The 14,212-nt window shown below is 37.3% G+C and overlaps 2 protein-coding genes across 2 annotated transcripts; both read right to left on the reverse strand.

The window, feature by feature from the left end:
* Positions 1–618: 618 nt before the first annotated feature.
* On the reverse strand, positions 619–5,056 carry LOC113314958. The gene is made up of 10 exons (XM_026563280.1): positions 4,877–5,056; positions 4,644–4,796; positions 4,368–4,467; positions 3,336–3,462; positions 2,737–2,958; positions 2,277–2,566; positions 2,107–2,179; positions 1,874–2,008; positions 1,454–1,520; positions 619–1,268 (listed from the first exon to the last, which is right to left on the reverse strand). Exons 6-10 carry the CDS (start codon positions 2,372–2,374, stop codon positions 1,072–1,074), a joined length of 570 nt encoding a protein of 189 aa, XP_026419065.1. The 5' UTR covers positions 2,375–2,566; positions 2,737–2,958; positions 3,336–3,462; positions 4,368–4,467; positions 4,644–4,796; positions 4,877–5,056; the 3' UTR covers positions 619–1,071.
* A 1,329-nt stretch (positions 5,057–6,385) lies between these two features.
* LOC113317531 lies at positions 6,386–9,087 on the reverse strand. The gene is made up of 7 exons (XM_026565666.1): positions 8,747–9,087; positions 7,919–8,139; positions 7,776–7,833; positions 7,571–7,681; positions 7,089–7,484; positions 6,796–6,855; positions 6,386–6,692 (listed from the first exon to the last, which is right to left on the reverse strand). The coding sequence occupies exons 4-7, from the start codon at positions 7,616–7,618 to the stop codon at positions 6,633–6,635; spliced, it is 564 nt and encodes a 187-aa protein (XP_026421451.1). The 5' UTR covers positions 7,619–7,681; positions 7,776–7,833; positions 7,919–8,139; positions 8,747–9,087; the 3' UTR covers positions 6,386–6,632.
* Between the last annotated feature and the right edge of the window lie 5,125 nt (positions 9,088–14,212).

The raw sequence follows: 14,212 nt of genomic DNA on the forward strand, positions 1-14,212 counted from the left end.
GCAAATGCAGTTGGCAGTGGAGAATCTGGAGATGGAGGAAGCATTTGCAGATCAGCAGATGCAGTTGGCAGTTCCTTTAATCCTTTGTCTTTTCTTTTGCAAAAACACTTTTTTCTTTTGCTAGAACATCTGAACATGTAATTTGGTTTAGAACATGAACATCTGTATGTTTTTTTTTTTGTGTGGCATGGATTTAGAAGTTATTACGTGTAATTGGAATGTGTTTTAAACCTGTTTTGTGTTGTCCTGTGACATACCGGTTGGTACCGGAAAATTAACCGTTAACCGATAAGTCCGACGTAACGGCAATGGTTTTGAATTTCATAATTCCGTCGGCACTTAACGGATATCGGTTAACCGCTAATTTTAATGGCAACAGTAGCGGCAGAGCCATTATTCGTTACGTTAAGTGCCGTTGACAGCCCTATCTCAAACTATACAACGGATTTTCGTAAATTTTATATCATTGGAAAACATTTTAAAACACCTACCTAATGAATATAAATATGGCTATCAAATTTTACATATATCTTATAATAATACTAATCCATTACTCCACTTATTTATGGTATAGGTCATCTAATTAGGGACAGAGGTAGTATTTTACAAATAACTGACTCAATCGACCTTCCGGTGATGATGTAAAAAGATATCACCTGTTGCTACTGTTAATTAATACCCCTAACATTGCGCGAGAACTCCAGCGATCCATCTGAACAACCTTATTCTGAACTGTAAATCCACCAAAACTGATGATGGATCCATCTGTTGAATTGAACCTTCTAAGCCGCAATCGAACTTCCTATTGGGTACAACCACATTCCTGTAATCTCTACCACACCTGAGAATGCATCGAGAACTTTTGGGTTACTGAACATTCTGTCCACTTTAATCGTAGTTTCAAGATTATCTTCGGAAGTCTCACTGCTTTGACAACTGCTACCAGTACTGTCATTAGTGCAACTGGGTTTGATCTGTTCTCTAAGTCAGGCTTTTAAAAACAATATGTCTCTAATTCGGGTCACTTCCTTTTTCACCTTTTGCTGTAGGGAATTTGGTATATGCGGATGACTACCTAGTGAATACCACGCCACCACCCGCAAGAGTTGCAGAATAAGGGGGTAACACTCTAGTTGGAAGAACTGTCACTAGCTGAGACGGGTGCTCTGGCTGGAAACTTGACGGTAAGTCAGGTCTATTGCCGATATTTGACAGGCATTTGAGATCTTCCATATCAAGCGTCAGTGTTGCTAGTCGGGATTCCACACCTGGAAATACCTTGCATGATGTCGATATGTTATGCAAATCTTTTGGGGATAAAAAGTAATGATATTTGATTAAAAACCCTAAGTATGAATGTCTACAACATTTATCAATATCAAGTCAACTATAACTATTGAGGAGGATCTGAATTTGAAGAGCTTGCCTGGAGGAACACCAATATACAGCTCACCTTCAATGTTGAGTGGATGTATGAGCTTTTCTTCCAAAACATCATGTAATTTTATCCAAGATGCATGCTGTATATTTGTAATCCCGTAATTAGATGCAGGGAAATGTCCACATTTAGAAAAAAAAAAAGTACAAAGAAAAGGAGAGAAGGGTGGATCAAAAGGAAAGAGGTCAGTCAGAGCAAAGAACTGGGTTGTTGTTTTGTTTCTGTAGCATCTTCTCAGTGCCAGTAGATGGAGATAAACAACAGAATGTGTTTAAGATGCCATGAGATCGTTTTGATCTTTAATTGTGTGCTGTGATGATGATTTAAGACCCACGCCTTTTGTTAAACAGATCAGAACTACATCTAAACCCCGTGATCTATGCTTCCGCACCCCTAATGCTTGATAAAGTTAATAATGTACAATTTAATAAATACCTCGATAAACCCACCGCAAAGCCGAATCAAAGGATAAAAACATCCGTCCCTTCCGCACAGTAATGGAGGATTTTCTGACATAATGTTAGCTAATGCATTGTGCAGACCAGAGGTGTGGTTGAGCACATGATGAACCTAACACCGAAAACACAAGAAAACGGGAACTTGAGGAAAATATATTCTTGCACCATTTTTGAAACTGAAGTAAAGAGTAAAGGAGTTCCACTGCAAACCTTTATGTTGTCTTTTCCATTTGCTCCGAACACTGGCCAAATTATTGCAACAATTTCTCCGAGCTTAAGCTTTCTGCAGATAAAACACTAAGAACGCTAACTTGCTATAGAATATTTAAAGATTGCAGAGGATTCATGAAATTGTCTATGAATATGAAATTCTACAATACCCGCTATCAATGAGTGAATGCACCCCAGCTGAACAGGAGGATCTTACTTCCCAAGCATGCCAGCAGCAGTATCTATAATAAGTTAACAGCTTTCCCATCTTTGGAGGCACATGCCTAATCAGGTTTTGCAATTCCCAGCTATGGTTTTAGCGACTAAATACCCAGAGTTTTACTCATCAGTACCAAGTATATTACCACCATGCCTTAGCTTAATGAGGAGCTGCCTCGGTTTGGCTTCGACATCAGAGAGAACAGGTGTGTCATAGATCCACTCTGCATATGTTGCTGCCCTGTATTAATAATTTTGCAGTCCATAAATAGGATGTTAAAAATCGGAGGTGAGAATGAATAGCAAAGTGAATAGTGAACGGTGAACCAACAGGACATAAAACAATTGCTGAAATTTAATAAAAGACTCAGGTGAAAAAATGCAGCATAAGTAATTTGAAACTCGACTAACCCTTGAAGAACAGATTCCGCAAAAGGCAACATCATATACACATTGCGAGCATCCATTATTGATGAAAGACCTGTAAAGCATAAGGTATTTATAAACAAATAAAATAGGGAAGAGATATTTTTGTATTGCCAAATTAAATAGGGAAAAGATGTTTTTATTGCCAAGGCAAATGGTACTGGAGACCCCGAGAAAGATTTAGAACCCGCATAAATACCAGTGTCCCTGGAAAAGCATGGAATGTAAAATTCAAATGCCACCCGCTATGAAGAAATGAAATCACAACTAGTTGCTGGAAGTCTGGAACAGCTATCATGAGATGTTCGATTCAAAGTTAAGCTAGTTGATAGTACAACTATAATAAAAACGGATTGTTATGAAAAATGTGACTAATAATAGAGAGCAATGGACGTGGCCATACAGGATTTAAGTGTGATACTTCCTTCTAGTTGAATTTGATTTTTCCTGGACGGCCTTCATACCTTTTGCTCTTTGGTCTCGTATAGATTTTATGGTTCTTTGAAAAGGAGAAAAAGAAAAGGGTAAGTACATATCCTACTTATTGCTGGTAAGAAAGAGATTTATGAGCTATGAGTACTTACAAGGGATAGCCTTGCTGGTGTAGAAGCACGGAAGACTACATTTTTTACACCCATAGCCTGCTCAGGAAGGTCCCCAGCAACCCAAGTCCATTTCAGCAAAAGCAGACAAAAGTGCCACATTATCCCCCTGCAACAGAATCACACAAAAATATTAACATCAACAAATTTGTGGCAGTGAAGACATGCGAAGAATAAAAAGAATAAAATCACTATCTGGTCAAGCCATGAATTCTGAAGCACATTGTCCTCAAAGCTCAAGTTTTATGAGGGACTTTGTTTACCATTAAATTTAAACACAGGAAACAAAGGGCTCAAGGTTAGTACAGTGTTTTGGATACTTCGGTATGTTACCTGAAAAGTAAAACAAAGTAATTATTTGAATAAACTTTTCATGCTGATAGTGAAGCACAAATACATTCACAACGAAATCATCAGAAAAGAGCAAAGAGAAATAAATGACTTGTTTTTCAAGAATCTTTGACACTAGCATTTGTTCAAGGATTTTAGGTTACAAAGGTGGATGAAATTTGTTTATTTCAGATTGATCTATATTCAGCGGCACGGTGCAATAATTTAGAAACCCTTGATAGTAGCAAAGATGCAAACTAAATTTCTCTCTGAAATCCACTAATGCAAACTTTCAAGAACGTCATCTATTACTCTAATTTAGTAATTTATGTTTTTCAAGCTTCTTTGGAAAAAAAAATCATACAGGAAGAAGGCAGAATGCCCCTGGCCTCCTACAGATCAGACAGTACCGAAGTGCCCAGTTAGGCTCATCAAGGATTGAAAGAACAGCAATAAAAAAATAAGGAATTAATGCATTAAAGGGGAAAAGTTACTCAGATTTTTCACTTAAAATCTTGATTAAGTCCTTGTTTGATAGTGGTTGACACTCTCTTCGTAAGCCCGAAGTCTGGCAAAATTGGACAAAGTGCGGTTCCTTGCTCACAAGAAAATTACCTATAATGATAGAGTAGGAAGAGAGAAAAGCATAACGAGATCAAGGTGGTGCATCAAGAATAATAATACCTGAATCACTTCTGGATCAAGACATCCACAGTGTCCCTGGGGGCTGCATTATCCCACTTTCCTTTGTAATTTAGGTTCTTTGAGACAGTTCTTGTGTTTTCTGCATGTATGCACATTACACCACAACAGATTATATCATCAGCATGATTCGTCATAATTCAAAATAAACGCAGAAACTATCCACTGTAAATAACTGTTGTGCATAGAACATATTAAAAACCAGACGATATCCTTCTGAAATCATTTCAATGTTGATTATATCAGGGAAACTATTACCTGCATCATGATTAAAGTCCAATTCTATTACCACTCATCAATAATAAGGTTGAAATCATATTGTGGTTCTGCAATGCTATCCAATCAACTATTGGTTTTGCATTCTTCAAGTCCTGCATGGAGATGGAATGCTTCACCCTCACAAATTGACTACTTCATGAACTTTGTTCATCAGAACCAACTCCTCTGAATTTCAACAATCAGAATTAGTTTTTGTTCATTGGATGATTTACCTAGTTGCTTCAATTTCAGTATCAAAGACCAAAAGGTTCTCAGAAGCGTGGCTTAGCACTTTCCTTGTCCTCATTATACGTATAATAGCTGCATCAACCTTCAACGAAAAAACAGAAATGCATTTGAACACAACTTTAGCCTTAGTTTATTGCACGGTAGTAACATCGTTGTCCGCTCTAACAAAGAGTGTGCACATGGAGTTATCAGTAGACTGAATTTTCGTAATTATGATTGCCCACATTCCAAACCTTTAACCATCCAGCTCTAAGGTCGGAGAAACTCTTGCTTAGAAACGCCTATTAATATATAGAAATTTCTCAGATGCATCCAAACAAAAGATAAGTGTAACCTATAAAACTAACAATAGATTGAGATCAAAGAACTGGTTCACTGAATAACATTTCCTTTCAATTTGCTAAATTGTCAAGTCTTTTTATCAACTCTGCTTAAGATCTAATTCAGTCTTTCATGATGAGAACACAAGTTCATTCAGATTCTATTTGAACTACCAGCTCAAAAGTAAATACATGAAAGGAAAAACAGAATCAGACCTTGCTCCTTTTGGAAGGATACTCATCAATTGAGAGTAGTCAGCTTCTAAACCTCAATTCAGTACCCAACCAAACACTCGACCAATCCAAGTCTGCAGCCTCTATTTGACCCATGAATGCCCTCATATACACTATATGAACTCGAGCTATTAATGTTGAGATCCACATTTTGTTTGTGTCAGTAACTGGATGAAAGTAAACACACTGGACAACAAGCAACCAGTAAGCAAGAAAATCCTAAGAATTAGAATCAAAGAATGCAAGATCATTTTGATTTTTCACCTGAATGACTGGGATTTGGTCGTAATGAAAACCTACACTTTCATTCTCTTCATCAGAGGCAACGCACTTTTCTGCAAACTTTCTCACCCCGGAATCGTTCACCTGTTCTGACGACACAGGCTTTTGCCTGCAAAGACACAATTGTAGGTAACCGACTTAGAACATGACAATGAAATTTATATTAGATGCTACGTAATTGAGTAAACATATTAATCATATGCAGTGAGAAGAGTCAAAGCATTATCGGGAATCAAAAAAAGAAATGAGAGATCGCACATTCATAATTAACTCAAGCTCAAAACTGACAAACTTTACTTGCTTGAAACATGACTTGTAAATAAACAACTACAGTCTACAGTTGAAGAAACAAGAAAAGTAGCATCTTACTGTTACGCCGGTAGGCTTCAACATGTTGTCTTTACGCCAGATGCATCATATATGCTTAGTTCATAAAATCTGAGTGACTGAGACACCATTTCAATTCAAGTCTAGCATTGACGTACAAAGACTTTCCTTCAATTGAATTTTCAGAGTTCTCCCAGCAGGGGTGAATAACACTGCTGGCCATGGCCAATACACAAACAAATGCTAGACTTTGTGTAGAAAGAAACATGGGGTTTGATTCAGAGGCTTCGCATGCATGTGCAACAGATAAATATAAGACACAAATAGTTATCAAAAGTACTGGATTTATTAAGTGGAGAAAATTTTACAATGTAATTGAGAGTTGAAAAATGATTCAAAACAAATCAGCAAAACCTATTCGTCTGCTGCATATGCCTTCACTTCCCTCTTTATATCTATTAACAAAATATACGAAACGACACTAAAAACTGAGTCCATGTACAGTTTGTCATTGACAATTCCCAAAACTATCTATAAAGGAGTGTCTCAATTTTAGCTATTTTTGCCAGTATGTCATTCAGCTTATCTCATTGACTGTCAGTGTTACCAATTCTTCCAGCTTCATCTGGAAATACCCCTGTTCAGTCAAAACAAAAAGAAATAAAAAACTTGGTTAGAAAAGAAAAACGTTTTAAACCCATAAATGAATAGCTATATCCAAATTTTAGTAGAACACCAACCTGAATGTCTGAGTAATCGTTTATATTCTTATGCGCATCCACGAAGAAACCCATTGAAACCTGCAGTAGAATACATTAAGTGTCATTTTTCCTCTAGGTAACCAATCTTCCTTCTTTTTCTAAGCCTTTAAGTCCCAAACAAGTTGGGGCAGGCTAGCAAGGAAAAATGAGGACTTGTAAGCAGTCACAAACACTCCTCCTTTATTCTGGGTTGCGACAGGCTGTGCAGAAGACTACACAGACACAGTTCCTCTAGGTAACCAATAATCATACAAAATTTAAAATGACCATACCTTGAATGCTTTTTTATCGGGTAAAAAAGCCTCAATGAAGACCGTGATATGCTTGTGTGCTTTAACATGATCATTGCTGGTAATGAAGTCACGGATTGCCTTTATCTTTTTATTCATCTTCTCGTAACTTTCAAAACTTATCTGCACGCTTAAGGTGACTCCCCACAATTTTAATTCTGTGTCTACATCTTTCTTGGGAGCGTTTCTGGCATCACCTTGCCCATTCAGTATTGCGTCGCCTTCTTTCTTGGTAACTTTTTCAGCATCAGCTTTGACATTAGAAACTTTAGTGACCAGGGTGAGGTGTTTAATATTCTTGGAATCAACTTCAGCATTTGGTACACTATACATATGACCATCAACCCCTCTGATATATGTCTTTGTATAGCCAATTTTCTGGAAAACGAAATATAAAAGAATGAGAGTTATATGCTACTATCCGAGTATAAGTACTACTTCAGTTGGTGAGGATTGAATCTCACCTCCACAGCTCCGCATATCAGGTCCCCGTTAACTTTGAGTTGTATCATATCATCTTTGGCAAATGGAGGACTTGCGATGAATACACATTTCTTGTACAACCTTCCCGCTATCTGAAAAAAAACATAAGAGAACAGTGCACATCAAAAAGCAATCCAAACCAAAGATAATGAAACGGATATAATACAAAAGGGCAAGCAACTTTACCCAGAGTATCAAAGCTTTAGCAATCTCCAAAGCAATACCAGCAGATTTTTCTTTCCACCTATACAAACAAAAGAGAATGCCAAATACCAAATTATGAATTTAATGCAAACCACTATACAAACAGATTACATAAATATACATACCATGTTGTAGAGGGAAATTCAGCTTTGAAACAACAACAGGATACAAGTGCCTCGTCTTCTTCTTCTTCAATGTAAGCCTGGTATTTCCTAATCCTACTGGCTGTTTGTGGAAGCTAATTTGAGTGGGAGGATAATGTGGTTTTCTACTGGTTTTAAGAATCTGATAATTCTCAAAACTAGTAATGGCTTTGGCTCTGGTCATTACACATGCCATGATTTATCTAAAAGGTTTTCAATAAAACCAATTAGTGAAACAAAAGTGAAAAGTTTCCGAAAATGTAAAGGATTCTGAAAAACATAAATGCCGTTTGAGTATTCATTTGTTTTAGAAACCAATAATAGGTTCCACAACCTATTTATGAAGAGGAAAAGCATTCTTTCTAAGTTAGGTTTTAGAAAACAAAACAAAGAATGAAGAATCAATAAGTTGGAAACTTAAATAGGTTTAACAGAAGATTAAATCAGAGAAAATCACTACATTACGAATCAAAAACAAATAACTATGATCACATTACCCAAAAACCCAAAAAAAAACCCTAAAAAGATGAATTGATCAAAGATAGGATGATCATCAACTAAGATCATTAACAAATTAAACCTAATTAGAGCATAAAGAAGATCGAATCAACTAATTTACAAAATACATTACAAAATCCCTAAAAAAAACACGACTGTTCTCGTATTGAACCAAAATTGAACGCTATAATCCCTAAAAAATCTTGAACAACTGTTCAAACTAAGAGATTAAATCAACAAAAACTAATTAAACAGATAAATAAAAAGCATGAAAATAAGATAAAAAACTAAACCCTAGAAATCATATCTCACCTCTCTTCTTGAGAGGTTGCAGATGATCCCAGGAGAGAGAAAACCAGTCGAGCAAGAAGAAGAACAGATACAATGGAGTTAGACACTTTGTATTTATAAGAAAGAAAGTAGGAGACTGGGTCGGATGAGTGATGATGATCATCATCGAAGTATCTGATAGGATTACAGTCCTCCTTAATTGTATCATCATCAACTTTTACTACTACAACAATACAACTAAACACACAGTGTGTACGATAAGAAGATGAAAAATGATGTATGATCATCTTTAGATTTGATTTATTTATTTTTTTATCAAAGACAAAGGGGAAAGAAGAAGAGAATGGCGGAGGAGGAGGGAGTTTTTGATTTTTCGTTTTGGAAGAGACTAGTCATCGTTCTCCACTATATGGATAAAATGGACGGTGTGGATTAGATCTTTTCCATCCACGTGTACTTTACTTTTGACTACCGGCTTTTTCATTTTCGAAAAAAGAAAGTTGAAAATAAAATACGTACAAAGAGTCAGAGACTGTCAAAGAGTTAGAGCAATTCCTATGGAATGAACAAAGTTGGAGTTTGTTCATTTTGCTCCACTATGGAATAAACAAACATGAAAAATGGATGTTCAACTCAATATATTTGATGATTTGAACATCCAGATGGACAAACCAGCGTGCGTCTGTGGTAAGGACGGGCGAGCTTACTACGAATGCTGGCGTTTGAAGGAAAAACGTCGGCGCTTTTACCACTAACGCGCGGCTTGACTTCAAGCGCCAGCGTGCATACTAGAAACGCCAGCGTCTGACCCAACAACTCAATCTGAACGGCTGAAAAATCTTGTGATCCAACGGCTACATTTTTGAATTTTATAAATACTCCTCATTTCAACTCCAAATTCACACATTCTACACATTCTTCACTCTCAAATCATCTACAAAAATGCCTCCCAGAGTTCATGCTGTTAGATTCACTAAACAAGAGGATTTAGCTATTTGCAGAGCCTTTGTTTTTCACACACAAAATGTTGTCATGCGTAATATAGCCGATTCGACCGAAACTTTCTGGGAGAAGGTTTACATAATGTTCACCGCTGAAACTGGGAACATCCATGGGCGTGATTCTCATGGATTGCAGCGTCGTTTTAGTGTAATTAGTATGAATGTATTGGAATTCATGGCTTTACTAATGGAGAATCACAAAAATAAGCTCAACGGTGAAACCGAACATGAAGTGGAACCCATAACTCTAGCGATGTGGCCAGTAACTCACCGCGGTCGTCCTTTCGACTTCCATGCTTGTTCCAACATTCTTAGGATGCTCAATAGATACAATCCTCAATTCCACCACCCGCCGAGAATTGACGCCTATGTAGTAGTTGTTTTAATCTAATGTATTTCTTTTATTTTCATGTATGATGCGGTGGTTGTTCAATGCAGTACGTTTTTATTTATGATATTAATATTGATGGTGCAATTTTTAATCCAGGAAAGATTTAAATTTCTGACGTGCAAATGTGAAGATAATCGTAATAACAATACCATAGTGAATCTATTTGTCAAACAACTTCAATCAACCCACTCCACTAAAAAACACATGGGACATTCTCATAAATGGCTTCCATATGTGTCTTCTTTAGAAGAAGTCCGCAAATGCATAAAATTCTTGCAACCTGGCTTTGAGCATGCACTGATTCTCTGTGGACAGTTTTTGTATTCGTGATCTCCATATCCACAATGCTTGCAGTGTAATAGCTCCTTCTTCAATTTGGCTTTAAGTTTGAAGTTTTTGCAGAGTGTTGCAATCTTTTCTTCTTCTTCTTCTTTAATCTTCATAGCATCATCTAGCATATGTGGTTCCTCTGAACAATTGGGATCTTGACATTGCAAATACCTGAGCTTGTCCGGTTGTGATTCAATCACCATTCTGATACGTGAACAAACTTCCTACGGACACTTTGAATACATCCAAGGACATTGTATAAGACTGTGGTTATCCATGAAACATAATGGACAAACCTCTTTTGCTTCGACACATAATATTTGCTTCGCTTTGCCTTTAGAAAACATGGTGGATGTTGAGAAAGAAATCGGTTGGTTTGGTTTAGAATAAAACCTAGTGATGTATTTATAATAGAAAATAGGCGTTGGTAATTCAAATGGGCGACTTTAGTAAAGTCGCGCGGTTTTACTACAAGCGCCAACTTCTATGTAATTCAAATAGGCGCTTAAAGGAAAGCCGCCAACGCTTTTACTTCAAACGCCAACGGAAAAATTTCCAACGGCTCCCTTCTCTTTCTCGACCTATAAATTTCATTCATCCCATCTCCAAAATCACATCTTCTTCTTTTTTGATAAATCTCTCTCCCCCTTTGCAGAAATGTCCGTTAGAAATCGTGGTCCCAAGTTTACAAAAGAAGAGGATATAACCATATGCATAGCATATTTTTTTCATAGGGTAATCACTGGTGTTGTTATTTCTCATGACCGTTCTTTTTGGGATAACGTTTTTTTAATGTTCGTCTCACTGACGGGAAACCCAGGAAACCGAGATGCTCGTCGATTGCGTGCTCGTTTTCAATCTATTAGGCTTGCAGTCCAGCCATTTCTTGTTCTGGTAATGGAAATTGATTGAGAAAAGTTCAGCGGTGTAACTTAAGTTGAAGTGATCCAAATAACTCTTGATAATTGGGAGGAAGCTCATGGTAAACCTTTTCGCTACGAAGCGTGTTTCAGAATTCTAAAAGATGGTCCATCTCAAGCACATCGTTACTGCACTCGAATGCCGTGCCGGTATTTACAATGGAAGAAGATGTTACTCTTGTTCGATGTTGGTTACATCGTATGATGAGACCAATGAACAATGACAATTTCTGGGAAAGAGTATGGGGACATTTTGTAGCATCGCAGAACGAAGCCATAAGAAATAGTAAGAGCCTAGAACTAAGAATTGCATTCATCGCTAAGGAAGTCAAACATTATACGAAAGTATTGTGGATGGTTCATCGTAGCAATTCTGGATTATCCAACGAGGAACTTGTGAGTATCTTACCTTTGTCCTTATAGACTCAGCTGCATCATAAAAATATCTGAACTTGTTATTTATTTGTTTTACATAAAACCACAGCTCAGACCAAGTTTACCGAAGAAAGCGGAAGAGAGTTTAGGCATTTTGAATGCTATGAACTTTACAGAGAGAATGTCGCTGGATTTTATGATTTTGTTGTGGTTTATTAAAATGTAGTTTGATGTTATTTGCAAGTTTAAATTGTAATAAATTTCACTTAATCTGAAGTGGAAATCTATTTTAAAATATAAACATTTTCATTCGTTGATATTACTGCCAATTCTTTTACAAGATATAAACTTAGACAATAATAAAAACTTCAATAAAAATCAAGTACACGTTTTGGCCTCCTGTTTATCTTCAGTTGACGTATTTTCCATTCAACGCGCTCTTTGACAGTTTCACCTTTGTTTTTGAATTTTTTGTTGTTAACTTTCAAAACTGGAGCTCTTCTTTGCCTTTTAGCGGAACATTTTCTTGGAGCAACTTCTAAAACTTGCATTTCCCTTTTACATTTTTCAATCTTTTTAAAACTCCCACATATCTTAGAAACAGCAGCTTCAAGTTTTGCATCGCAAAAAAGTGTGATCGCTTTTTCAGCCATTTTAAAAGAGAAAATTCAAGTGAATTTTGGTGTGAGTGAATTGTTTGAAGATGGTGGTAATTTATAGAGGTAAAAAGTGAATTTCAAATTTTAAAAAACTACTCGTTGGCGTTTGTACCAAAAATGCCAGCGTTTTGTCTTGAGACGCCGTGTTGGTTCTTCCGACGCCAGCGTTTGTCCTTCCAACGCCAGAGTTGGATCTACTGACGCCAGCGTTTTTACCTGGATCGCACGCTTATTGATCTAACACCCAATGCTTTACCATAGTGGAAAACCTAGTTTGGACATCCACCTGGCTCAACAAAAGAATGGGTTTGGCCATTCCCATAGGAATTTCCCTTACAACCTAGGAACGAATCATCACAGGTCCAGAAGGGAGATGATACACTCACCGCTGTTAAATCCCGCGGTCCCGATTAGTAATTAAATGACTTCGAGAAGCGCTCTTAATATTGGGATTATTAGTGGGTGAAAGTGGGACCCATTACATGTTTGAGGACTCGGTCAATCCATCATTTCTGAGTTTAGAATTGTATCTCAATTAGAGAAGACTTAACTAATTGCATTTTTTTAACAACGCCTTTATCAATGAACCGGAGTACTAAAGTTTGCTTAATCAACATAGTAGTTTCCTCCATTTCTTTAGCCCTTATACTAAAAGTTCTACTATTACGTTCCTTCCATAAATGCCACACAACAACATAATATATCTTCCACCAAATCTCTCTGCTTCTCCCTTTGAGATTATTTAGTCTCCAAGCTTGAAATTGTTCTTCTAAATAAGTTGAAGCCACCAAATTCACTTTAAAAGATTTAAGAAAATAAGACCACACCTTATAGGCCTACCGACAACTTACAAAAATATGATCGTCAGTTTCTTCCACTTCCTTGCAGAAACTACATAAATCACTTTGGACCTCAATTCCCATGTGCTTTAGCATACTCAAAGTGAGCAAAGACCAAGAAAATGGGCCCTAACATGCATAAAGCTTCCTTGGGTGGTATTCCCTTCATCCATAGATATTTCTGAAGGGTTAAAGGACAAAATGCCCCAAAATCGACCCCCTAGGTTTGAAAATGCCCCGGACGTTAGGCAAGAAATCAAAATGCCCCATTCCGTTAGTTTTCTCTATTTTGGTCAAAATGGGGCATTTTGATTTCCTTTGACTAGTCAACTGTTAGGTGAAATGTCTGTTTTGCCCTTTATCCCAACGAAGCGTGTAAGTCTCTTTGACACGTATGCCCCAAAATCGATGACACGTGGCATCCAAGGTCCCGACACGTGCACCTTAATCTACACATGTTCCACCCATGTGGTTCGTATGTGTGCACCAGATCTTATCTTCCTCCTGTCGAACCTAAACCACACAGACCAGACATAGAGAGAGAGGCTGAGAGAGACAGGCGAGTGAGGAGAGAACCCATGAGAGATTGAGAGGGTGGAAGAAGAAGAGAAGATCTTGCTCGATTAGACGGATTGGATGCAAGGCAAGGTGTTCGTGGACAGGTGAAGAACAGGTAAAAGTTAACCTAACTTTTGTTTTGTATTTTAATTACGAGCAAGGGTTTTCAACGTTTCAGAGAGAGATTGATAGACAGGACGGCGATGAGTTTCAGGAAGACGATGTACACAGGAAGACGGTGAGAGACAGGAAGACGGTGAGAGATTGAGAGACAGGAAGACGAATTGGGTAACTTCCTTCAATTTTTTTTGGTTTTACGATTTAGGGTTTGGGTTCTGTAGGATGGGTTTCTCGATTTACGAATTTTTTTGGGGTTTTATGATTTAGGGTTTCTGTAGTAGAGGAAAATTAGGG

This window comes from Papaver somniferum, chromosome 10 (genome assembly GCF_003573695.1).
Source record: "Papaver somniferum cultivar HN1 chromosome 10, ASM357369v1, whole genome shotgun sequence".
Taxonomy (NCBI): domain Eukaryota; kingdom Viridiplantae; phylum Streptophyta; class Magnoliopsida; order Ranunculales; family Papaveraceae; genus Papaver; species Papaver somniferum.